Source organism: Urocitellus parryii, chromosome 9, assembly GCF_045843805.1.
Source record: "Urocitellus parryii isolate mUroPar1 chromosome 9, mUroPar1.hap1, whole genome shotgun sequence".
NCBI classification, from domain to species: Eukaryota; Metazoa; Chordata; class Mammalia; order Rodentia; family Sciuridae; genus Urocitellus; species Urocitellus parryii.
The window spans coordinates 63611153-63638760 of record NC_135539.1 but is presented as its reverse complement, the minus strand read 5'-3'; the positions used below and the strand labels follow the sequence as shown (position 1 = coordinate 63638760).

Below are 27608 nucleotides of genomic sequence, written 5' to 3'. Positions count from 1 at the left end.
GACATGTGAAATTGATATTCCATAAATTGTTGCTGAATGTTAAATTCAATATAAATAACAATAAATAAAGTACATATGGTAAGCCTGGGATTCAGAAATTAGCTTTAAGATTCTCAAATAAATAAAGACCTTCTTTGAAGGCACACAGATGTATTAATTTTTAATTTGCTTCTTTTTGATCTCTTAATTACTGAAAAAGATTTATTGGTTAATTTTAGGAAGGCAAGTGTTTGAAAAGTTTTGCCAAATACTGTCTTCTTTAAATGACTGTATGGTAATGAAAAGTTAAGAGGAGAGCCAAATTAGATTGAATAATTGTTCAGTCATGTGGGTCAGGCTAGCTGCGTAGCCTGGTTGTTAGACTGATTGCTCAAATTACATTGCCTGGAGTCCTGCACTTGGATGGCTGTCTTCTCAGATCTTAACAAGGTTCTGGGAATTTCTTTTTCTGACAAAGTTTGCTTTGTATTTCCCCCTCCCCCTACCACCTCCAGGATGCTTCATCTGCAGACATCAGAAAAGCATATCGTAAGCTTTCACTGACTTTACATCCAGACAAGAATAAAGATGAAAATGCAGAAACTCAGTTTAGACAAGTAAGTGAAATATGCCTTTATATATATATTGTGACAATTGTAATAATAATTATATTTATGGTTGAATATTAATTTACATGTAGAATATTTCCTTTTAAAAATGAAATAGTAGTCTAAAATATAAATTTATTCAATTTTTTAATGAAATAAGTTTTCACCAACATTTTGTAGTGTCAGACTCTCTAAATGCTTGGAGGGTCATAATTGTCATAATTTTCTTGTCTAAATTACAGCTTTTGTTTTTAAAAGGTGTATTTTAAGATAAGCTATTAGCTTTTGCTGCTTTCACAAAGATTCTTTTTGACCTCAACCATTTTTTTTATCCTCTTAAGGTGCTACCCAAAACGTAAAACATTACTTATAGTTAAGATTTATCTGTTTATTGCACTTATGCACACATAGGGTTTTCTGCATGTACATTATAGAGCCTTCACTTTCCTGTGTGTTATTTCTTATAGTTGAGAGTATTTTTGTTTTAAAGTAATGCTTCTGTTTTAGTTGGTGGCCATTTATGAAGTTTTAAAGGATGATGAACGAAGGCAGAGGTGAGTGTTTATTTGTGCTTCTGAATTAAGATGTAGTTTCATGCAACATCTTCTAAAAAGAATTTAGTCTTACTGAACATTTTATTTATTATAAGTTGGTGTTCTATTTTCATTCCTTCCCAGAAATCCAGTGTTTACAACTGTATTTTTTACAAATGTAGTTTTTAAAAAAAATTTACAATTAAATGTAATTTTTGTTGAAATATTTACTAGTTTGAATCAGTATTTATAGACTCTAAGATCAGGAGTCAAAACTTTAGGCGGTTCTGCTTCATAGATAAGATTTTTAACATGGATGTTTATGCCCTGGGAAATACAAATACCACTTGTTTCCAAACAAATGTCCATTCTATTTGATATATCTGTATTAGTTCCTATCTGATATGTGGTTGTTGGTCTTCCTTCTCTCATTTCTTAAATGTTTATAATTAGCCTGTTAAAGATAGTCAAGTTGATACATTCTCTTTCTTGGTTGTAGATGGACAGAATACCTTTATTTTGTTTATTTAGTTTTTATGTGGTGTGGTGGATCAAATCCAGTGGCTCATATGTACTAGGCAAGCACTCTATAACTGAGCCACAACCTAGCCCTTAGTACGCTTCCATGTTTCCTCACTCTCAAAATAATTAACCAAATTTATGACTGAAAAAATATTCATGCTTTTCTCATTTCTTTTGCCTTCATCCCATTTCTTAATTCTGCTCAAGTTATTGTGTTTAGTGTTAAACCTCAAAATGGAGACAGCCTCTTACTCTGGGACTTCTCTGTGCCCCTTTCATAAGAGGGTAATACTCTTACATAGTGGTTTCTAGTTCCATTGATTTAAGAAGAGATTGCAGAGAGGCTCCTTTCCTTTACTCCCTTTAGAATGTGTGGAATATGGATACTATTGTGGGGCTTCGAAGTTTTATAAGTCAGACTCACAGTAAGATATACATTCAAAATAATACCTCAGGGGACACACACACACACACACACACACACACACACACACACACACACCTGAAATAAAAGGCTCACAAAACCCTATTGTATTTGAAAGAGACTTGATTTTTTCCATTCTGGTCTGTCTAGTCTCCCACCCCACCAAAGCTGCTTTGGTCCACAAAATTGATTTCATGAGACATGATCCACAATCCAAAATTTTAAAATGTTGCCTTCCAGTTTTAAAAAAAAAAAAAAGTACTTAAAACAACAACAATCCACCAACCTCAAAGCTCAGTTATTTGAATTATAAGCTTAAAGCCAACTTAAGTATTTGTATCTATCTGTGGTACTAAAAATACATCTTAAAAACAACTCTGAAAATATGCTATGAACATCATTTTGAGTCTTTCTTCAAATGTATTGTCCAGAATTATTCTGTATCCTAAAATGTTAGCTACCACTCTTGGCTGTCATCTTGACTGTTTAGTTTGAATACCTCCTCAGTTTGTCAGATTGCAAAGCAAGGAATCAAGGTATTCTCTTGAAATATTCTTGGCTTTATAACAAGGGCTGGCATTGATCCAGGTATCATAGCAGACATTCCTTGGGTTTGAGATAATCTATAGTGTTGAAAGAGTCCTAAAAGTGTGTTGAAAGAAGTGTTGGTCATTCTGTGCAAATTTTCCAGTAGTTTCTTTCAATGAGCCCCTACTTTTGTTTCACACATCAAAAATGTGTCTGTAAAGATAGCTTTATTTAGTCTTCCAACATGTTGAGCATCAGAGTTTGTCTTTTTGTTTGTTGTTGTCAATAAACTTTGTAACAATATCTTTCAGTTACTGAAATTATCTGTCTTTTCATATGAATCACTTCTTATATATAAGCCGTCTTCTCATTAACATAAACTCATCTAACATTTTCTCTCTAGGATTAGTTCCCTCTGCGTTTATTTAGAGTATTGGTAGAAAAAATGGATCTGACAGTTACACAAACAGCTGTAGTATTTATACCCCTTGAGGCCCAAGTAACTCTTTGGTAACTGGTTTTCCTTGAGGCAAAAGTCTTAACTAATCAAGCTGAGACTCACTCCTCTAAAGCTTGTGCCTGAGGCCAGGTGACCTGTGAGTATTTAAGTGAGAAAAGCATCTCTGCAGACAATTACCTAATGTTCATAATTCCTTAAAAAATAAAAGAAAAGAAAGAAAGAATAGAACACTGCTTTATCTTCTACAGAAGATTGTCTCATATTGGCCTTAAAAGTATTCTTGATATCATAATTGTTTATAATAAATATTCATTAAATAAGTGTTTTTAAAAGTGTAACCTTCCAGGGCTAAGGATATAGTTCAGTGGCAGAACACCTGCCCAAAATGTGCAAGGTGCTGGTTTGGAGTTCATCTCCTGCGCACACATTAAAAGTGATCTTCTGGGAATTTGCAGTTTGGAAAATTGTCAGACATGTTTTCTTTTCTTTTTTTTTTCCTTACATGTGAAATAATCAGATGTATTATCTAAATTTTGATTGAAAAGGGAAGAGAAATGAAATAAGCAACAAGCTGGATAATGTTTTTAAGAAAAACACAAGTATTATTTTATTTCATAACAGCCAAAGTATTAATTATATATCATGAAAATATTTTGCTTTAAGTTTACAACTCATTTACTGTTGATAATGTACAGAGTTTTACAAACCATCACTGCAATCCAGATTTTTAATATTTCTATTATTTCAAAAAATTCACTCAAGGGATTGGGGTTGTGGCTCAGTGGTAGAGCACTTGCCTAGCATGTGTGAGGCACTGGGTTCTATTCTCAGCACCATGTATAAATAAAATAAAGGTCCATTGACAATTAAAAAATATTTTTGAAAAAATTCACTCAAAACTCATTTTCAGGCACTCTTGTCTCTGATCCCTATTTCTGGGCAATCACTGATCTACTTTACATGCCTGTAAATTTGTCAGTGCTGCTTATTTCATATAAATTGAATCATGTAGTATATAGTCTTTTGCATCTGGCTTCCTTCTAGTAAAATAATATTTTTGAGGTTTATCCATATTGTAGCACTTCATTCTTTTTTATTACTAAATAGTATTCCGTTGTGTAGATATACTACTTTTTTGCATCCATTCACCAATTGATGGACCTTTGAGTTGTTTCTACTTTTCTGTGATGTTAAATAATGCTGCTGTGAATATTTATGAATAAATCTTTGTGTAGATGTATGTTTTCATTTCTTTTAGGTAGATTCCTAGGAATGCAATTATGAATAAACTTTTAGACCCCTATTCTCCCAAAAGCATAAGCTGTATCATGAAAATAACGGGTTTTACTGGTTAGTGGTGTGAGGAAACTTAGCATAGCAGCCTTTCTTAAACTCCTTAGGTAACTTACTTATTTTGGGGAACAGTAGCCCAGCTACTGGTCCAACATAAATTTCTATACATGTGCCCTGAGTTTAGCTAAGTGTTGGGTTCCAGTCATCATACACACACACACATACACACCGTATATATGTAACTGTATATATACATACATATTAAATAAAAGTATTGGGTACCAGTTATATATATATATATATATATATATATATATATATATATATGCGCGCGCGTTTGTGTGTGTGTGTGTGTGTGTGTGTATAATATGACTAAAGTACAATCTACTTATATATATATACACACACACACATTACATTGTGCTTTAGTTATATTAACATAATTTACTTTTGTTTTAAATCTGTTATAAATTTTAACCAGTATTTTTTTTGCTCATCCAATTATGCAGATTAAAATCTTTTTGTCTATTTTGTTTCTGTATTTATGAAAATTGAATGTATTTTTTAGTTTACTAAATGAAATCATGTTTTGTTTACAGTGCAATTGAAGGTATAGTTATCAGCCTCAGTTAGATAAAATTTTAAAAATGCATTACCTAGTTATTGTTGTTTGATTACAGATTTGTTTTAATCAAAATAAACATTAAGCTGAGAATAAAAAATCTCATTTTATAACCTACCTAATTTGAAGATATGACACATATACAATGTAGAAAGTGCTAAGTACCACAATTTTTAACATATGTGTATATTGTATGTTAAATATATATATGTATACACATGTATGTATATATGTATAAACATATTTAAAGAAAGCATAGGATCAGTTAATTTTGTCTTGTTTTCTGTTTATGATCTCTATATAATTAACTTTTACTGGAAATTTTGAAATCTGACCCAAATTAAATTTATGTTGTTGTTAAGCTAAAAATTTAAGCTTTATATGATGGGAATCACAATTTAGTCAAGTGCCAGAATAATTCATTTTCAAAATACACAAATTTTCTATTTTAGTTTCTGTTTTGTTTCAAAATGTGCTGATATTTTAAATTTACATAATTTTTCCTGTTGGTAATTCAAAATTTTAAGATTTTACTTGTTTTCTAGAAACTATTTATATTAGGCTGAATATTTTTGATGAACTGTGGGTTCTGAATGGAACTTACTAAAGATTAGACAACCATTATTTCATGTTTATCACATACATTTTAAGAAAATCAAATGAAATAAGCATGCATTAGGTCATATGTTAGATATGTGGAAATGATCAGTGTTTTTATTTAGAAGAAAATACCTTACAGTTATATGACTTTTTGCATTAATGATGTTTTTATCATAGAGATTTGCTTCTGTGTGTTCTATAACACATTTATACATTTATACATTTTTAAGGAATTTTTAAAAAAATATTTATTTTTTAGTTTTAGGTGAACATAATATCTTTATTTTATCTTTATGTGGTGCTGAGGATTGGACCCAGTGCCTCACACATGCTAGGCGAGTGCTCTACTGCTGACACAACCCCAGCCCCATTTCTACATTCTTGATCTGGTTTTCACACACAATTAAGAACAGTTTGGATCAGTCTCAATTATAGAGTATTTTAACAGTATTATGTGCTTAAATATAAAAACATGATAAAGGGATGTCTTAAATTTTGTAGTGTTAACACATGTTTTTCTTTAAGTAGCTTATTGAAAAATACAGTGCCTATGTGTTTAAGAAGTGTATTTGTCTTTTCAGTGTTTTATCAGGAAAGCAGTAATTTATCTTTTAACAGTATAAATTCTAAAAAGTGAATTTTAATAGAAGCCATCTTCCCTTAAAATTATCAGTCCCCTAGGTCATAATGTTCATTGATAATAAAATCAATAGAACATGATTCTAAGCTTAATCCTTGGACACTATTGTTTAGAGTAGCAGACATAATCTAATAAATATCTGGTTGTGTTTAATATGTTCAGTACACGAGGTTTTGCTACTTTTAAATTTGGTTGTACACTAAATACAGTTTATACGGGGACTAGAAAAGTAAGTATTAACAGATGCTTAGCATTTTCAGCAGTATTAATAATAAAATATTTGATAGGAAATTCTTAACTATGAGTTCAACCATGTATTTTTCCAGTGCAGTTAAGATATAAAACAAATTTGGCATTTAGCACTGCTTCTAGAAAATTGTCTCCACTTTCTTAGATGGTCTTCATTAATAAGCTTACTTTTTTCACAAAGTCATTTCAGAGAGATTTGCTGGAGATAATAATTTTTATATTAGGCTCCTCCACCCCCAATGAATATGAAGTAAAATAAGGATTTAGAATAAACTTGGAACTTAACATTCATTGGACTTCATTTGAATGTTATAATCGTGTGCTGTAGTAATTGAAACCTTTTTACTTTTCCACATCTAGTTTTAAATGAGATAGTTTTTTTAAAAAAAATTTAAATATAATTTTTTAAGAAAAGTAATGGTAGGGTTTTTTGTCATTATATTTTGATGTTAGTATTCAAGAATTGCTGCAAATATTGAACAGGAGGATATTTAGCATCAAATTTTTCTTGACCCTGCTACTATACAACCATATTTTAATTTCTGTACTCTCACATATAATACACAGTTTGCATTTTAAGAGTTTAATGTTAATTAATTTTCTTTGTTTTCAAAATTTGTTTATTCTTATCTAATAGTATTATTAATAATCTAAGTTGATTTAAGAGTCAGATGTTCTAGAATTGCTAATAAAATATATTTTGCATTAATAACCAGTCTTTTCAATGGAAATAGAAGTTGCCTGTAATAGACCCTCTGCTTAAATTTTTTTAGCATATCTCCAAGGTATCAATTTAATAACTATCAAAGTAACTACTGCAGTTGTAGCATTTAAATTGATTTACACGTCAAGACTGGCAGTTTAGCAGCTGCGCTATTATTCCTAGATCGGTCAATTTACTTGAGAAAAACCTACTACTGAGTTCTTCTGACCTGCCTGACAATATAGACCCTATTTCTATTCCTGTAATTAGGCCTGCGACTAACTCAGAATATTTTTAATTAAAATATTTTGGTCAATGTGTTGCACCAAATTAGGCCTTTCAGTGAAGATTTAATTCTGGATATAGTGTGATTAGAATATTTAATGAGTTGTGTTCAATTAAGACTAACAGGTTGTGTGTGTTGAACATAAAAGTGTTTGTGAGCATTTTGTGTTTCACAGTCATAAACAATTACTTCTTATTTTTAATCTTAAAAATATTTGCTTTAATAACTGATAGGTAAATTTAAATTCAGTTGAAATTTTATTTTAAAGAAATTTTTTAAATAAAAAAATATACTTTATCCCTGTAGTACCAGGAAAGATAATTTAAATGTATTGCAAGGAAAGGTTTTTTTACTTATTAATGTTCTTCCTTCCCAGCAAAAGCCAAAAATGAGGAAATTGCCACTTTTTAAATGGTTACAAATAAGCAGTTTTATTAAGAAGTCTGACATAAATGTTGACTGTTTTCATATCCCTTTTTTTTTCTAAAGGAAGGTGAGCAATACAAAATACAAAGTGCTCATTTTATAGCTTTAAGTTTTTTGGATAAAATAAGGCATATAAATGTTTTAACCTTGAATCACCATAGTATGAGGTTAGAACAAAAGACACAGACTAAAAATTTTATCCTGAATTTGATTCAATATATATGTAATTCATGGTAACAAAACCTCTGATTTTGATTTTTCTCCCAGCAAGAGCCTTCCTTTTCTTATGGACTTTTGTGGTGTTAGCTTTTTCTTGTGAACTTTTTGTGATTCGAGACTGTGGTTGACAGGTAGATCATTTGTACCTCCTTTAGATTAGATCCTGGGGTTCTGTAAAACATAGTGTATTCTTACTGTGCACATTCTTAAAGGTTGTCAGTATTTGGAGCCACATACAGTGCTTTGAATTCACTAGACACTATATGCTGGTAATCTACGTAATTTATGTTATCTATTTGGGAAAATTCTTTTCTTTTTAAATATAGGTACAAATAAAGCTTTTTGTTTTTATTTTAAAGACCCCATGAATAACCTTTATATTTGCTACTGTAGGTATGATGATATTCTGATCAATGGACTTCCAGATTGGCGGCAGCCTGTATTCTACTACAGGCGGGTGAGAAAAATGAGCAATGCTGAGCTGGCATTACTCTTGTTCATTATTCTCACAGTGGGTCATTATGCTGTGGTTTGGTCAATCTACCTGGAAAAACAATTGGTAAGTATTGGTGATAAATCAAATGATCTGGCTTCCTTCATTTCATGTGGAATTTCAGACATTTATTTTTCAAGTGATGAGAATTTCTATTTTCAACATATACTCATCATTCTAATTGTTTTACACTCAATAGTTAGTGTTTTATTTATTCCTAAGAAGTACCAATGTAATAAGAAAAATAATATTGCTTTTTAAAAAATGTGGCACTCAGGGGCTGGGGTTATGGGTCAGTGGTAGGGCATTTGCCTAGCTTGTGTGAGGCACTGGGTTCGATTCTCAGCATCACATATAAATAAATAAAATAAAGATCCATTGACAACTAAAAAATATTTTTAAAAATATGGCACTCATTTTAAAACTTTTCGAAGATCTGAATATCTAGCTGAAAATAAGAAAGTACATGTTTTCTTAATTATCACCTTTTAAATAGAATTATTTTTAATATAAGATTTATTCTTGAAATTTTTTGTCACAGGCCCTTACATAATGAATGTTTATTTTAAAAACATTTTAACTAAATTCATAAGATTCAAGATTAATGTATTTTATGACTTCAGAGATTGGTTTAATAGAAAATTATTACATTTTTCTTGGTCTGAAAAGCTATTATACACTTTATTCTGCCATGGGTTTTTATTTATATGCTAAAGGTAATCAAACATATTTATCAGGATTCATGAATTAGCATCTGTTTACTCATTCCTTTTGAAGAGACATTATTAAAGTCGCATGAATGAGAAAAAGTAAGTTGAATGCTTTTTCTTAGAAAACTTTGATTGCTATGGAGATGCACATGACTGACAGTGCCAACTTCATGTGTGTTAAGGCCTGGATACCATGGCAACAGTCATTGTGAAAGATTGATGATTTTACTTAATTATGTTGGACCCTACATACATTTGCATAAATGTACCTCTGAAGTGTTTACTCTTCACAGAAGCATCTTGATAACATTTAAGAATACATGTTAATGATAACCTGTAACCATAATTCTTTCCACATTAAGGATGAACTGCTTAGTAGAAAAAAGAGAGAAAAGAAAAAAAAGACAGGCAACAAGAGTGTGGATATATCAAAACTTGGTGCTTCAGAAAAAAATGAAAGGTAGGAGTATATAAAAATACTTTATAACTTGAAACTTTTTAAATGTCTTTAATATGATTCAACATCATATGTATATCCATTTCAGATATGCTTTCATTTTTATCTATAGTAGGTTTATAAAGACTAGTGAGCTGAAGTTTGTAAGACAAATTCTAATCTTTAAGAAAATTAGTAAAGTGCTTATATATATATATATATATGTATATATATATATATATATATTTAAATAATATAAACTCTCAAATTCTTGTAGTATGAAATTTTGTACTAAACTTTAGAAACAAAATATTACTAAAAGAATCTATCTCTTAGCTCAGGAATGACAATATATAAAGAGGCAGTGATATGTGGTACACTCAAAAAGATACCATGATTTCTTCTATTGATTCATAGAAAGAAATAAGTGGTTTAAATAGTTCACACAGCATGACATAAACTGGATCAATGTGGAATGGAGATCAGAGACCATTCTGCCTGTCTTCTGTTCTGATGACATCAGTGAGTAATGCTTCAGTGAACTGCAAATGACATTAATTTTTATGTATTGGTTTGTTTATGCTACAGTCTTTGGATCTGGTTGTCAGCACTTGGGAACATTCTGACTATGGTTAGTCTTTTATAGCTGAAGTAATCATAAGGTTTAAGAATTCATTATGCAAAAGTGATGAAAGGTCCAGGTTAGAAAAGGATTTTTGTTTGTTTATAATTTGAGTATGAGTCTCCTTTCCCAAAATCTTAACCTAGATTCTCTTACTTTTTATATATTATTGCATTTGTAAGTATTGCATTTCATAGTAGAGTAAAATTAAGTGATAACATCAATATTCTTCATTGAATATTTTTACTTTTTTGATTAAAATAGGTGTTCAAAAAAGAATTCATGATCTTTTAAAAAACATTTTGTTTTGTTTCCTAGCATTTTCTGTTTCACTGATTTGTTTGGGTTTTTCCCCTTTTAGATTGCTAATAAAACCACAGTGGCATGATTTGCTTCCATGCAAGCTAGGAATTTGGTTTTGCCTTACACTAAAAGCCTTGCCTCATCTAATTCAGGTAAAAGGTACTTCTTTCATATCCTATTAGATGCTTTCTCTTTTAGTTATTCATGAAATAATTTAGGCCAGTGTCTGCTATCTGAATGCTATTATACACATATGCTTTATAAGATTGATTGAATTGAATGATATTATTATAAGTTAAACCTAATTTAGAGTAGTTTCAAGATTGTTTAGTTATCTTATTGCTATAATTATCTCTTACTTTTGCTTTTAGAACACCTTAGAATTCCAGGACACTAGGAAAAGGAAAAAAAAAATTCTATCGTTAGGACAGATATAAAAGCAGTAAAAGTTTAATCTATTATAATGAAAGGCATAACCGGTAAAAAGGAACAGAACTCAAGTGGCTTATCACCTATTATTTTAATAGCATTTGAGTACATGATGTTTTTTTTTAAAGCCCTTAACATGAGCATCTGTATAATTATGCAAAAATATATATATTGCTTTTCATTTATTTGCAATTTTAAGAAGAGTGAGGACATTTTGTTTTCTGATAATCAGAGTGTCTTTTTCAAGATAATACCCAATAAAATGTGGGTATATATATATTTATATGGCAATTAACATACAAAATGTGTTCTATTAAATTATTGCTTTTGCTAATTCTAATTGTTTTGCTTACTTAGAAAATTCCCAACACATAAATGTAATACTTGAAAGTAAGTAAATACTTTTTACTGCAGAGATTTTTGAAGTTTTTGAGATTATAATTTTGGAGGAGAAATGTTTTGCTTCAGTAAATAAGTGTATTTAAGCTAGAGAACCAGTTCTGCCTACTTTGTTTTTAGTTATCATCAGAGCTATCAATCTTAAATACTTATTTGTTATTTTACTCTAAGTAATTTGCAGTCATTTATTTGGTAAAATTAACATATTTCTTAGCATGCAGGGTAATTTTCCAAACAAGAACTAATGTATTTCAGTGGCTTAGCTTTACAATTTATTTTAAATTATTTGCCTATGGTATCTAGACCCATCAGATTAAACAACTGTTTTGCTTCATCATAAATTTTTAGAAAATAAGAAATTTTACAAAATCTTTATATTCTCTTTAGGAACTACTTTCTTAAACTGTTTGATTGGTTTGAATTTTAAAGTTTCTACTTACCTTTTGGTACCTTTTGCCTATCAACTTTTAGATACTTATGCATTAGCCTTTCAGGGCCTCTATAAATCTAACTTTTAAATTTTAAATCTAATAATCTAAATTATTTCTTCCTCACAAATGCATTCTAGAAGAAAAACAAGATGATTTTTTCCTTTTGCTTAAGCTAATGATTTGGAGATATAAGATTAATTTTTCTGAACTGGTTGTGGTAGCACACACCTGTAATCCCAGCTACACAAGAGGCTGAGTCAGAGGGAGCACAAGTTTGAAGCCAGTTTTAGTAACTTGGCAAGATCCTGTGTGAAAATAAAAAATAGCAAGGGCTGAGGATGTAGCTCAGTGGAACAGTGCCCCTGGGTTCAATTCACAGAAGGGGAGGATGGTTATAGGAGGAAGGGAGGAAGAAATGGGAGGGGGTAGTCTGAGGAAAAGGGAGGTGAAAGGGAGAGAGGGAAAGGAAGGAAGAGAGGGAGGAAGGAAGAGTCAAGATCAGTTTTTCTGGTGGTCACTGACAAAATAATGTAATACAGTTTGCTTTTACTGATTGTAGTAGTGTAATAAGTATTTTAGATTGATAGACATATAATTTATGTAAGACATTAGCAAACAATACTGAATAGTTGCTGTTAGGATTAGATTTTTGTTCACTTTTTTTTTGGTTCGTTGTGAACCTTTGTATTAATTCATAATAAAATTCTATATTGGTTCATCCATAAAACTATAATGTGAATACATATGCTTGATGATACACATTTTTATGTGATTCTTCTTTGAGAACCTCTTAAATAGCATACTTAGGACATTTAGAAAAATTCATTTTAACAGAAAGCAATCTGAATTGGTGATTGGTACAATAGTCAAAAAAGGGCCCTACTAAAGACCTAAGCATAAATGTCGGGGTATGGCAGTGCACACCTAAAATCCCAGTGGTTTAGGAGGCTTTAACAGGAAGATGGCAAGTTCAAAGCTAGCCTCAGCAATTTAGCAGTGCCCTAAGCAACCTAGAGAAAATGTTGAAAAATGAAAAACTGAAAAGGCTGAAGATGTAACTCGGTGGTAAAGTGCCTCTGGGTTAAATTTCCAGAACCCTCTTCCCCAAAACAAAAGCAAAACAAAACCAAAATAGATAGAGACCTGCACATAAAAAATGACACATATAGCCTTAAATATTTTAAACATGTACTTCACATTTATTCACCACTCTTATAATATAGATCTATTGTTGTATTTTTTAAAGAGTACTCATTTCATTGGTTGAAGTTCCCTGTCCTTTTTCTTGCATAAACCATACCTATAATCTCAGTTTCTTTAAAGACAATCCCAATCTTGATATCTTTAAAGAAGAATCTAATTAGACTCTTAGGAAACAATGTCATTGCAGAATCCTTATAGATTTTTGTGATTTCCCCCATATAGTCTTTCATCTCTAGTTAAAAGCATCTTTAGCAAACTTACATGGAGCCTTCCAAAGCACTAAACTTGGTTCTCTTAGAAACAACTTTTATTTCCTACTCGTATTTTATCTTTTTAACATGGTTTTTAATTGACTTGTGTAATTACAAAAACAAGTATAACTGACACAAATGGGTTTTTGGTTTATTTTGTGGTACTGGGCATTGAATACTGAGGTTGCTATACCTTTAAGCTATACCCCCAGCCCTTTTTATTTTTTATTTAGATAACAGGGTCTCATAATGTTGCCCATGCTTGCCTTGAACTTGTGATTCTTCTGTCTCCTGAGCTGGTAGGATTACATAGGTTTAAAAGCTAATACAAACAGCCCTTGTAAGCATAAATAAGCAGATATTAACAAGAGTTTTACATCTTGTATGAGCCTCTTGAATTTTCATGAAAAGTTAAGTAAAACTGAGCTGCAAATATTCTAGGTAATTTTTTAAAAGTGGGAATTTTCCAGCAAGTGCAATTCACTCTGGAGAATCTGTATCCAAATCTTGTCATAGCAACATCCCTTCCCAACTTATTTTCTTTCCATTCATCCTCTAAATATCCTTTTCTTTACTGCATTTGGTATATGTATAGAGTTATCTACTGGATTGGGAAAAGTGATAGTTTTGACTCAGCTTATGCTCCAGGTTCTATTTGTTACTCAACATTAAGGACCTCTTAAGAAAACTCTGTTATTTATTGCCTATTTAGGTTACCCAAATTTATTTTCTATACCCCCTAGAAATACTTACAAATGACAGTAGTTCATTCATATACATATAGATATATACACACACATATAATTTATTATATATATAATATTTAAGCTTCATGTGGTCATATGTTTAAAAATAATGCAGCCATTTGAATAAAAATGTATAAACACATGTAAAAGTAAGGTACTACAAGGGACTCTAGAAATGAATATGCCTTCTAGGACATAAGTCAGGTAACAGTTACAACACATGAATTGAAATAACCAGGATTCAATATGGCATATAAGTTTCATGTGTATAGTATAAACAGTGAGTTCTGGGGATGTTCAAAGATGTAAGTTGTCTCTATTTAGCATGACCAGGAAACACTAAAAGGAGGAGCCACTTGAACCAAGTCTTGAAAGATGAATAGACCCTTAACAGTAAAGTACCTACTTTATGAAATAGGTCAGATACAAAGATAATATCATTGATATAGTACTTCCCATACTATCAGTTTATTAAGATACTGTGTTAAATCTGAAAGAGATCTGAGAAAAACATTGCACAGTGGCTTTTTTTTAATAAAGAGGATATCACATAGCCCATTAGTATCATCTACAATTATATTCTGTGCCTCCAGATGCTGAGTATATCCATTAAGGAATTTACATTCTAATAGATGATCAGGTATTTATATTCTAGTAGATAAATATGATATAACAAGTCTAAAATAAAATATTTAGACAGAATAAAGTTACTTGATAGAATAGGAAAATATTTTTATCTTACTTGTCTGTCAAAGATATGTGTACAATGTTAGAAGTGGTAGAGACAAAGCACATAATGGTTATTAAGTGGGTAAAAAATACTCTTGAGTGATTTTGTGGTCAGGCAGGGTAGAGGTAAAAGTATGTTTTTGTGTAGTGCCCTTTGCTTTTTTCTTTTTCTGTTTCTTTCTTTCCTGTGCTAGGAATTAAACACAGGGCCCTCGCACATTCTAGGCATAAAATGTACCACTGGGTTACATCCCTACCCCATATCCCTTGCTTTTTGAGAAGGTTCTTATTCCCTCCAGTACTAAGTTGTGTTCCTTTTTTTCTCTCTAAAAAGGATTTTGTGATGATGATAAGAATTTGGTAGATTAGAAAAACAAAGCTATTATACTTGACATGTTGCTGTATAACATTATTGATAATGTTGACTTAATAAATCAAACATTTCCTAGATGGGTTCATATTCAAGGAAAAGATTGATAGAAATTGCTATTTAGCAAAATGTATGCCCCATATCATTCATGTACTTACACAGGCAGAAATGTAAAAGAAGTCAAATGAGAAACTAATGGAAAAATAATATAGAGAGTATTTGTGAATTAAGAAGTAGAGAAAAGGCTAGTGTGTGCTTGGAGAGGTAAGAACATTGGAGAAGAGTAAGATGCATTTCTATATGCAGAGAAGTTTAGGGAACTTGAGAAAGTTTGTGGAATAGTTAAGAAAGCATGTAGAATGATCAGCATAAGATGTGGAATATGAATTAGAATATATCAAGGAACTTGGACTCTATTAAGACTTGGCTTATATGCATTGAGGCTAGAAGTTATTTGTAACATGTAAAGTGTAGCCCCAATGACACTTTCACATCTTACCAGTTTGTTTATGTCTTCATGATAGTTTTGAAGGGAGTACACATTCTTTTAAGACTCAACCTGTCATTAATGTTGTTGTTATTCAGTGTTTAATTCCAGGAAATTATTCTAACCTTCATAATGTCCTTTTAGGATGTGTGTATATGTGTGCATTGGGGATTGTACCCAGAGTCTTGCACGTGATAAACATGCACTCCACCACTGAGCTATGTTCACAACCCTGGAATATTTTTAAACTGATCTTGTGTTTTGTACTCATGAAAGTAATAAAAGCTGATGAAGTATAATAAGTGTTATGTGCTTATTTTCAATCTAACTCTTACAACTTTTTAGTTTATTTTTGTCATTGTTTGTGTTGGAGCCTCATACATTTGGGTCCATAAACAATTTGGATTATTAAGATTATCTGTTTCTCAGATAAGATTAGAAAGTGCCAGATATCTTACGTGATTACCAATTTAAATCAGTCATTGTCTGAGATGAAACAGGTCTTAAGTACTCATAATTTATTTACTAGATAGTTTTACTTTCAGAGAATTCACTATTTAAGTTTCTGATATGCTTCTTAGTAATATAACTTACAAAATATAAAACTCATTTAGTTGTGCATTGCCTAAAGTTGTAATTTTTTCACATTGGTAAGTTCTAGTTCTACCATTTCTCACTACCAACCTGTTCTAACATAAACACAGTTAAAATAAAAATTATTGTAGGAAGTTTCCAGTATGTATATCCTCACTCCCATGAGAAATTAAAGATGGTGTAAGAGCAGTAACTGAGTAACGAGAAGAATCTAGTGTTGATCTAGCTTTTATTTAAATAAATAAATCAATAAAAGGGTGCTTAAGAGGGTAAAGGGAGTACGATATAGTACTTTATGGTATTATCAATAAATGAAAGCATCCTCCCTCCCAAGCAGCTTCTCCCATGGAGACTACAACTGTGGACAAGTCTGGAGGTCACCCTCCCTTACAATCAGGCCCCTTCCTTTCCAGACCCTTTTGCTTCTCTTTGCTGGGACTCTGTCAGAAACCAAACAAACAAAACATTCACAGCTAATTAGCAAGGAAGAAAAGCCTCTAAAAGACTAAGAGGCATTTGTTGCCTGTCCTTCTCAGAGTTAAGTACAGGTTTTCCAAGGGATGAAGCAGCATACTTTAGTTCTCTAAAACTTAAAAAAAAAAAAAAAAAAAAAAAAAAACCCGCTTCAGACAGATATGTTTTACACAGGAAGCACATACACAAATGAGAAGGGATAGGAAGCTGGTCTGAATTTTTATGAGTGAACTCTACTATTAAAAAGGGACAAAAAGATGCAGAAAACTGGAAAAACCTCACAACATAAGGCAAACATTCCTTACTTCAACTCTATGAGAGGAGGGCTTTAGGTGCAAGTACTCAGAAATCCAAAGACAGAATACAAAGTTTTCTAGTTTTATTGCTAAATGTAGAAAAGATGAAAAGCCATAAAATGCTAATTAGCTAGGATGTTAGAGATATTTAGTCTTATTGATTCATATTTTGTAGATGAAAAATATTTAAGACTCAGATTGATAAAGCATTTTGTCCAAAGTGATGCAACTAGTTAATGGTAGAAGTGAAACTTAAAGCAGATAAAAATAAATATTAACATATAAGAAATATAAAATCTTAAAAATAAGTTTTCTCAATAGCTGGATAACTAGAGCTTCCTATTTAGTATAATAAATTGTCTAATTCTAAACTCTCTTTCAGAATAATCAGGCTGATTTATAATTATGATAAAAGCTGTAGAAGGATTCTTAACATTGGATTGGGGCTCAATAGAGGGCTTCTATGGTCTTAGTTTATCTCTCCTCTTTGCCCAAGTGGAAAAGTAGCTTTTAGACTTTGCATCTTTTGAGTACAACTGTCTCAGGCAGAAGAGGGCACAGCTTCTGGTGTTCTGTTGTATTTTTATTTCCTTTTGTGAATTCAGTATTATTATAATTCTGTATAGAAATGTTGAATCTTATTCAAAGTATACTTATTTTTTCTATATTCTTTATTCTTTACTATAAATGTATTATACATTATGAGTAATCCTGAAATTGTAATAATAGTCAATAAAACAACAAAATTTAATATAGAGCATATCACTTTGTAGGCAGATTTTCAGAAATGTACTTTTGGTGTCTTCCTGTGATTAAGGTTATTTGTTAGCTTACAGCAAAAGAGGAGATTTGTGCTATCAAGCAATCAAAAAGAAATGGAGTGTGCTGGGACTGTACCACAGTGGCAGAGCGCTTGCCTAGCATGTGTGAGGCATTGGGTTCAATCCTTAGCACCACATAAAAATAAATAAAATAAAGGCATTCTGTCCATCTACAACTACAAAAAAAAAAAGAAAGAAAGAAAGAAAGAAAGAAAGAAAGAAAGAAAGAAAGAAAGAAAGAAAGAAAGAAAGAAAGAAAGAAAGAAAGAAATGGAGTAATGGAGTATACTCAGTCTTTTTTCCAACTACTTCTTCTCAGAGCTTTTCCACATTCTTTGTTCTCATATTTCCTGGCTTCTGCTCCCTTTAGATCAGTGCCCTTTTTTCCAACCTTTCCTTAGTTTGCTTAATGTTTTGAAGTTTATAAAAAGAGGTAAAAGCAAGCCAAAATATAACACAAGGCCAGCTCAGTATGTTATTTTTATTGTGTAATAAAGTATGTCAAAATGTTAAAAGAAAGATTTATGTATGAATTTTCTTCATATCACCACTAACCTCAGAAATATTACATCTTCAGAGTTTGGCTAAATTATCATTATTATGAAGTCTTTATAAGGACAACCAAAAAATTCCCATGGTACATTCTCTTGTACTAATTTTATAACACTTAGCATTTTGTGTTATAAATTGAACATCCCTTGATTCCAAAATCCAAAATGCACCAAAATCCAAAACTTTTTGAGTTATTGACATTGATGCTACCAGTTTGATGGCTCAGTGAACACGGAATTTATTTCATATACAATATTAAAAATGTTGTATGAAGTTACCTTCAAGAATATTGTATAAAATTATTTTCAGGCTATAAGGTATATATGAAATATAAAATAATTTTGTGTTTAGACTTGGGTCTCATCCCCAAAATATCTCATTTTATATATATATATATATATATATATATATATATATATATATATATATATATATATATAATGAAACAAATATCCAAAATTTAGAAAAAATCAGAAATCTGAAACACTTTTGTATTTTGTATGAGGGATATCCTGAAATTCCAGTAGCTGTAAATATTTTTCTAGATTATGCCATATGTCTATCATGGAAAGGGAGCATTCTGTTCTAGCTAGCCATTCAGGAACTGAGCACAATAATGTCTTTGCCAGCTTCTATCTGTGCCCATCTGAAAGATGTATTCTCCTTGCTCATCATGGCAAGTGTAGAGAGCTAGAGATTTGCATAAGCTTTTCTGTTTATTCGTAAAAGATATTATTTTTAAATTATACTTTCACCCACAGTTCATTTAGAACTAGTTCTTTGACCTACCTTATCTTAAGAGGGCATGGAAATGTGGGGGGAAAGATAAAATGCTGGGCAAGTACCATCTTCTCTTTAGCAAATATTTATGTGTCCTTACTATGTACCAGGAACTGTACCAGGCCATGGAAATTAAAATAGAAAAGAAAAATTCTGTCCTCAAGGAACTTATATTCTATATTCCAATTTAGTTTAATATTTATAATTTATTTATTTTAGCATTACCTGGGATTGAACCCAGGGCTTCACATATGCCAGATAAGCACTCTACCACTGAACTACGTGCTCATTCCTATTTTTATGCCTTTTTGAAGGACAACTTTTGTATCATATAATCCCCACATATCCTAACAACAAAAGAATACATAACAATGGTTCAGTAGATAAATATAAATAAATATGTATAACTATTTAATGACTTTTTGTGCAGGTGCCTATGCTTTACAGTTATATACAATGAATAATCATGACATAAATTTAAATTTGCCTTAGTTTCAAATGTAAAATCAAGCCCTCAACTTGTTGTCTTCACAGGTGAATATTGAACTCTTCGAGAAGTTTTGTTAAGTATAAAGAAAGTTGCTTCTAGAGTAAAAGCTTTTGCTCATAATTCTACCTATAACAATTATAAATCCCTAGAGAATCAAACTCTTTCATTTTTAATACAGTATTATGGAACTAAATCTAGGCAGTTCAGAGCCTTAATGAATTAAAGTAAGCATTCATTTATTTGTTATATATTTATTAAACCTCTATGATGAAACAGGCAATATATTAAAGATGAAGGGATGAATATGATGTTTATATTCATAGGAAATCTGTAACTCCTGTTTAGGTAAACTGGAGTTTATCCTGGACTCAAAATGATTTTTTTTTGAGGGGAGAGGTATTTTCTCTTCTAAATACAACAATTGTGTTTTCTTGAAATATCCTCTAAGGAAGAATGGGAAAGAAAAAATGTTGGAAACAGTTGATCTCTCTTTTTGAATGACTGAATCCCCTTTAGAACTTAAAGAACAGTCACCTAGTCTTTTCTTGAATACTACCTCCTGAATCAGTCTATTTTATTTTTAACAAATTTAATTACCAGAAAATGTTTCCTTGTTTGTCCAAAATCAAAACTTCCATCTCTGAAACTTATGTAGAATTCACACCATTCTTTTCTGCAGTGACCCTTAAAATATTCTGAGGTAGTTATCAGGTTATCCCAAATCTTCTCATCTCCAATCTGTTACAAGATACAGAGAGTTTCAAGCTGCCTCACCATTTGATCACTTTTCTTTTAGAGTCTTCTGTTTGTCAGTGCATCTTATAGTGTGATATCTCATGCCATAAACAAGGATAGTTGAAACAAAGTAGTTACTTAGTACAGTGGAAATTTTTTAATTATAGATTTGTTAGTGAAGTAATACTTTCTGGAAAGCACATATGTAATTATAATTTGAAAATGCAAATAGGATAAGAAGAAAAGAAAAAGCATGAGGAACATTTAAATAAAATGGAACAAATGGAAGATGCTCTGCCTTCAACCAACAGTGAATGAGACAGGAATGTATGAAAACTCTTGGATTAGCTGGAATAGGTTAAGGTGTCCAGTGCATTGCAGCCCTCAGATGAATGTTGTTTGGGATCATTTAGGTATTTTAAAGAAGAACTTTTTGTGAAATTCTGTGCTATAGCAAAAAGAAGAAACATATAGTAGAGAAATGTTCAAATTTGGCAAGACCACTAGAAAGAAGTTGCTGTTACCCAGCAACAGGTCTTTCCATTGAGGCAAGAAGGATATAGATAGAGAGAAATCATATAAGCAGCAAGACACAGGATTTGGACAGAGGCATTTGTTGAAGTATAAATCATTAAAAACTTGCCCTTTTGGTAGACAACAAGATTCTAGTCAAAATGATAAAAATATAAAGCCTAACTAGGCACAAAACATCATTCTTCAGTGTTTCCCAAACATTGACAGTTATCGTCACAATGATTTCTCTGAGTTAGGTAATTTTATTATCCCCATTTTATGGATGAGAAAATTGACCCATAGAGAAGGGAAGTGATTTGCTGAATGTCACATAGCAAGTAAAATGGCAGAGCTGGGATCTTCATCTGTGTAGTCTGGCTCCAAAATCTGTCCTCTTAATCATATCTCACTGTACTATACTATGATGATTGATTTCAACCTACCTCCTTTCACCTCTCATAAATAACTAACCTTTGCCCTTCTTTTTTTTGCATGGTGCCACATTTCCTACTCCCCTCAAGGAGCCAATGCCTTCCTGGCCTTTTCTTCTTCCCTACTATTAAAACCTACTCTGTGGAAAGAAGCTAATAAGCTCATTCATTCATTCACACCAAGGTATAAATAACTGATATGGCTTAATATAAAATAATACTCCTCCAGGGTTGAATTTTTAAGGGGGGGGGTGGGGAATATTAAGGGATGATAAAACTTTAACCCAAAACCTTGTTGAAATTTAAAGTATATATGGGCATGGGAGGATGAATAAATTGGGTGCATGACCTTCTGTACTTTTCAAGTTACACCACTGTTTAGCTGGCCCAGGACTTGTGGGAACTCTTCTAGTAGAAATGAGGTAGAAACATAAAAATGAGAATGAAAAGAATAAAGAAACATCTTTATTATATTGATGCAATGATTTTAGAAATACCTTATTATTTCCCTAATTCATTATCAGATTGATAATAAGAGTTCTGAAATAATCCTAAGAGACATAGAATGTAGAAGAAAGCTTTGACTTGGATATAGTCATAGTTGAAAAAAGATAATTCCAATCTAGGGCTTAAGTGCTCATGTATTTACTTCTGATCTGGGTGGTGTCAACGATTGGTTTTATTCCTTTATTTTCTGCAGAAATAACCTTCTCAGGTGGATCTATGATATATCTGCTTTAAAAATCTTAAGAAATCTTAGAGTCTGGGAATATTACCCTACAGTTATCTTTGATATCTTTCTTTTCTTATTCTACATTAATCATCAAGCCTTTTCATTTCTTTCTTTATAAGGTTTTTCATATATTTCAATCTAGTTGAGTTCAATTAACACTTATTGCCCACTCTATGGCAAGATACTTGCACTGGGTATACACATACCCCTATCTCAAATGTCCTATCTTCTAGGAAAGAATACAGCATTATATAATCATAAAAGTGTTTAAGTACAGAAGTAGCATACAGGAGGGAATTACTCTGCAGAAGATATTGCTTCAACAGTTTTCAACTATGGAAAGTAGTTTGCCAGAATAATGGTGGGGGAGCAAAATCACTTCAGCTAGAGGGCCAAGCGAATGTAGTCATGGAAACACAGTGTGAACTGGTAGCTACAAGTGTTGTTGCTGTAGAATATGAAGTTTAAGTCAAGGAATGTAGGGAATATGTTTTACTTTTTTTTTTCATTGTTAGGATCATCATATACCTAAAGCATCAATTTGTTTATTTTCATGTCTGTGATTATTTAAGGCCTAGTCATTTGGGGGGCACCTTGCTGAAGTCTTACATATGTGTCACTCATTGAGACTTTAGCCACTATATCTTACCTAAGTGTGTGTATTATGTGTCCTCAATCCTCCATTATTATAGTTCTCTACTGGCATCTAAAGGTGATGACTTTTCATTTATATCACCATGTTCATATTTGTTTTATCATCAGATCTGCACATAATAATTTTGAAAATATATTGGAGGTAAGGGACTAATATGAAAATAGACTGAGTGCTGCCAAATAATTCAGTTCAGAAAGTGAGTTTTTCTCTGTCCATCTAGTAGTATGATTTCAAGAAAATGCCATATGATGGAAGAAAACAGGAAGTGTAAAGCTCCTTTTCATATTTGAGAGAAAACAGTTTACTTAAATTTATACTCATGCAGTTTCTGGCTTTAGCTCTTCAGGAGAGAAAACTTGTAGAGAAGTATTTATTCAGTTTCTTGTGTTCATCATAAAATTTGAAAATATATATTAAAAAAGAATGGCTACTTATAAAATGAATATACTGCTTTAAAAGGAAATTATAGTGAAAACACTGTGAAAACAAACTGATTTTTATGTTAATTTGCTTATAACTTCTTTTTTAAGGATGCTGGGCAGTTTTATGCTAAATATAAAGAAACAAGATTGAAGGAAAAAGAAGATGCACTGACTAGAAATGAACTTGAAACACTTCCAAGTGAGTTTTAAAGATTTTCTTACTTTGTTAACAGTGTCATATAAAACTGACTAAATTTGGATTGCCTTTAAATTCATATTCAGTAGTCATTAAATTTTTTAAGATTTCTGTACACTTTCCAATAGATTCACTTGTACTTAATGTATTGTGCATAGAAAATTCTTTATTACTAAACTCAAAGTCCAAAATCCAAAGGAGGGATAAAATCAATATGGAGTCACACAACTCCTCAAGTACGGGGCCATCCAAAATCTACAAAGTCCTATTATATTCAGTACTATAATTATAATTGATTTGGGAGATGAGCACTAGGGAGTGAACCCAGGGTCACTCTACTACTGAGCTACTTTCCCAGCCCTTTTTATTTTTTATGTTGAGACAGAGTCTCACTAAGCTGGAGAGGCTGGCCTTGAACTTGTATCCTCCTGCCTCAGCTGCCTTAGTTGCTGGGATTATAGGCATACGTCACCATACCAGGCACAATTGATATTTAGTGCCAAATCTAATCAACTACCATATATTTTAACAGTACTGTACAATGCTATAGTATTGTTTTGAAAGTCTTTGTTCTGTTTGCAATATTGTTGTATGATGTGAGCAACCTTGAATAAATGATCAGCATATTATAAAGAAATCTTCCATTGAATACTAAAGATAGTTCTTCCTGATTTTAGGAAAAGTTGAACATACTATTAAAGAAGACATTTTCCAACCTTTGGTCTTTTTATCTAATTTTAGCTTTTCTATATCTTTCCCACATATAAATGCTGTGTCTCTTTACATTGCTTTATTTTACCCATAGCATCTCACACACTTAACATTATTTATTAGTTTTATTTACATCTGGTTTCTCCCAATAGAATATAATATAAGCTCCATGATGGTAGGGACTTTATCTGCATTTGTTCACTCCAAGTTTCAGAGGTTAGGGCATAGTAATTTTAAAGGTGCTATTTTTTGTCTACAATGTTCCTTCATGTTTCTGGGCAGCTTTAGGGACTGTTTCTTTTTTACATTGTGTCTGCAGCATTGAATAGTGTTCTGGCCCAAAGCAAATGTTCAGTAAATGGATGAATGGATTATGAATTATAAATAAGTATAGTTCTGTGTATATTTATAAATGTCACCTAAGCATTTAGACAAGTTTCTAGACAATTACAAAAGACAATTACAAAATAATATTCATGTTAGTTATATAATTCTTTTTTTAAAGAATGAGGGGGGGATTTTTAATATTTATTTTTTAGTTTTCAGTGAACATAACATCTTTATTTTATTTTTATGTGGTGCTGAGGATTGAACCCAGCGCACCACGCATGCCAGGCAAGCGGGCTACCGCTTGAGCCACATCCCCAACCCAAGTTATATAATTCTTTAAAGCAAACTTCTGTTGAGAGAAGAATTAGGATAATAGAAGATTACATATTAAGGTTGGCAGATGCATGTGGTGGGAAGAAATGGGCAAATGAAATTACAAATGTAATTTTTATATAATTGTTTTTAAGTAAAATAGTACATAAATATTTTCAAGCCTTTCAGATTCACCAAAAGGAAAAAAATCACATTAATAAAAAAAAGAAAATATTAAACTGACCTAGATTTTACCTGTAGAGAGAGTGTGAACACACTATATTTCATAGCTTTCATAGCTTCATATAATTTTTGAAACAAACCAGTTACTACTTTTCAATTTTTGCATATGTTAGAATTATCTAATGATAATGAACTACTTATACATATGGCCTGTAAAAGAATACAGGTTAAATATGAAGTATTTATCACAATGAAAAAGCTCCTTCTGAAGTTTGTAGTCATTTTTTCTAAAATTGTTCAAAGATTTTTGTTGTTGTTGTTTATAGTATTTGGACCTCATGCATGATATGCAGGGGCTCTACCACTGAACTGTATCCCCAGCTATGTTCAAAGAATTTTGTTCTAAGAATTTGATTAAAATTCTAAGATTTTAATAATACTTTTATTTTGTTCTTTAATTTAAAAATGTGAAGGAACACAAAATCTTAAATAAGTATCTGACAGCCCTCTCTGTTCTTCAGTAGATATATAATAGTCTTCTGAAACATTTGAAAATCTATTACTAGTTTATCAGTTATTGAAACTCAGAATGGAATAAGTAAATGTAATAAAACATTTAAAACAATACTCATACTAGGCTCTAGGTAATGAGACTGCTGTTTTTCTCTCTTTCTTTATTTTCCTATTAGTGATAGATTTGGAAAAGGTGATGGTATCAACATTAAGAATGGTAAAGAACAGTCACATTCACTGTTAACAATGTCGAAAACTGTCTTGTGTATTTTAATGTAGTTTCTAATGGTTACATGAAAAGAATATTTTAATTAATTTTGTTAATTTCATTATAGTGTTCTGCATTATGTACTGTAAAATTAATACATAAAGGCATCCCAAAACCCCCAGTGTGCATTTCATTTGCCCCATCCTTCTTAGTTTTAAAGACTATCATTGGAATACTGAGTTCATAATAATATTTCTATTTAATTGAGTTAGTGCAACTCAAGCAGATTAATTTTCACCACCTAACTGCTAATCTTCCCTCACATCTATCTGCTTTACTGCTTGCGGAGCAGTATTCTCAGAGGCTTGTATCAGAACTACCTTGAATAGGGTGTGGTTGTCTTATTAAAATGATATTTTAGAGGAGGGGGGAGTGTAAAAAAGGTAATTTCTTAAAAATAAATATCCTTCTAAGAAATCTTTGTGCAAAAAGATTGTCAGTCTCTGGGAAATGTTTGGCACTTATTTTTATAAACCTTTAATCACTTTTATAAGTTTAAATAAATAAATATTTATTTATAAGAATGTATATTTTTGAGTATTTGGGATATTTTTATACATTCTCTATTTATGTGAATTTCATCCTTAAATCATTTTTTAGAAAGTTTTCTGTGTTGGGGATCAAACCCAGGCAAATGCTTTACCACGGAGCTATAATTCCCATTCCCATTATAAATCAATAGAAGCCAATTTTTAAGAATTAAAAATGAAAATGAAACAATTCACATCATGAATGGAAAATTCATTTATATATGTACATATATATATACATACATATATATGTGTGTGTGTATTTCTATATGTAAATCTATATAATTTTCTTTATCTTTTTGGTACTAGGGATTGAACCCAGGGGCTCTCTACCACTGAGATATATCCCCAGCATTTTTTTTTTTTTTTTTTTTTTTGAGACAGAGTCTGGTTAATTTGTCAAGCCAGACTTTGACCTTGCAAACCTCCTGCCTCAGCCTCCCAAGTAACTGGAATAAAGGAGTGTGCCACCAGATCTGGCTCATTTTTTTTTTTTTTTTAAAGAGAGAGTGAGAGAGGAGAGAGAGAGAGAGAGAATTTTTTCAATATTTATTTTTTAGTTCTCGGCAGACACAACATCCTTGTTGGTATGTGGTGCTGAGGATCGAACCCGGGCAGCACGCATGCCAGGCGAGCGCGCTACCGCTTGAGCCACATCCCCAGCCCTCATTTTTTTTTTTAAGTTTTTAAATTGACCCTTAAAAATTGCACATATTTATGGGATACCATGTGATGTTTTGATACATGTATGTATTATATATGTTCAAATCAGGGCAAATATCTGTTTTCTCAATTTTTTTACATTTTTTTGGTGGCAAAAACATTTAAATCCTTTTTTACATTTCTCACTAGCTTTTTAAAAATAATACATTATCGATGAATGGAAAATAAATGTTTAGCTCATTTTATAGAGATATTGTTTGTAAAGGTCATTGTTTGAATAGATAAAAGAAAAGGTGGAAGTAAAACTTAGTAATTCCTTTGCTCTTTTCTCTATAACTTTTATGATGTTAAAATTACAAAAGTTATCAAACCTTCCTGCCAAGTACATCTTTATATGTAAAAATACTGTTTTCGACATTAGTCATGTTTTGCTGCTTGTTTTGTGTACCCCGTTGCATGTTCCAGTGGTGGACCTAAGTTGGTTACCAAGGAGACACAAAGTAGGATGAGACATTTAGTGACAGTGGGGACAGAATATGCCTTTTTAGTGTCTCAGGATGAGAGTGCATTCACCTTCCTTAAGATAAAGAATATTCGTTTCCTAGAAACTTGGGTTCATGAAGAAAGGGTTGATGAGAAAGAGGAAAAAAGAGGCTTGGAGGGGAAGTGTAGCTCCAATTTAGATTTAAAACACTTTGACTTTGC

General features: G+C 31.5%; 1 protein-coding gene across 1 annotated transcript in view; it reads left to right on the top strand.

The window, feature by feature from the left end:
• Positions 1–27608, top strand: part of Dnajc1 (DnaJ heat shock protein family (Hsp40) member C1) — a 236297-nt gene that overhangs the window by 111020 nt on the left and 97669 nt on the right. The window contains exons 2-7 of the mRNA XM_026402388.2: positions 495–596; positions 1095–1141; positions 8486–8651; positions 9658–9755; positions 10715–10808; positions 23306–23396. Of these exons, the coding sequence (XP_026258173.2) occupies positions 495–596; positions 1095–1141; positions 8486–8651; positions 9658–9755; positions 10715–10808; positions 23306–23396 (598 nt within the window). The remainder of the gene's footprint in view (positions 1–494; positions 597–1094; positions 1142–8485; positions 8652–9657; positions 9756–10714; positions 10809–23305; positions 23397–27608) is intronic.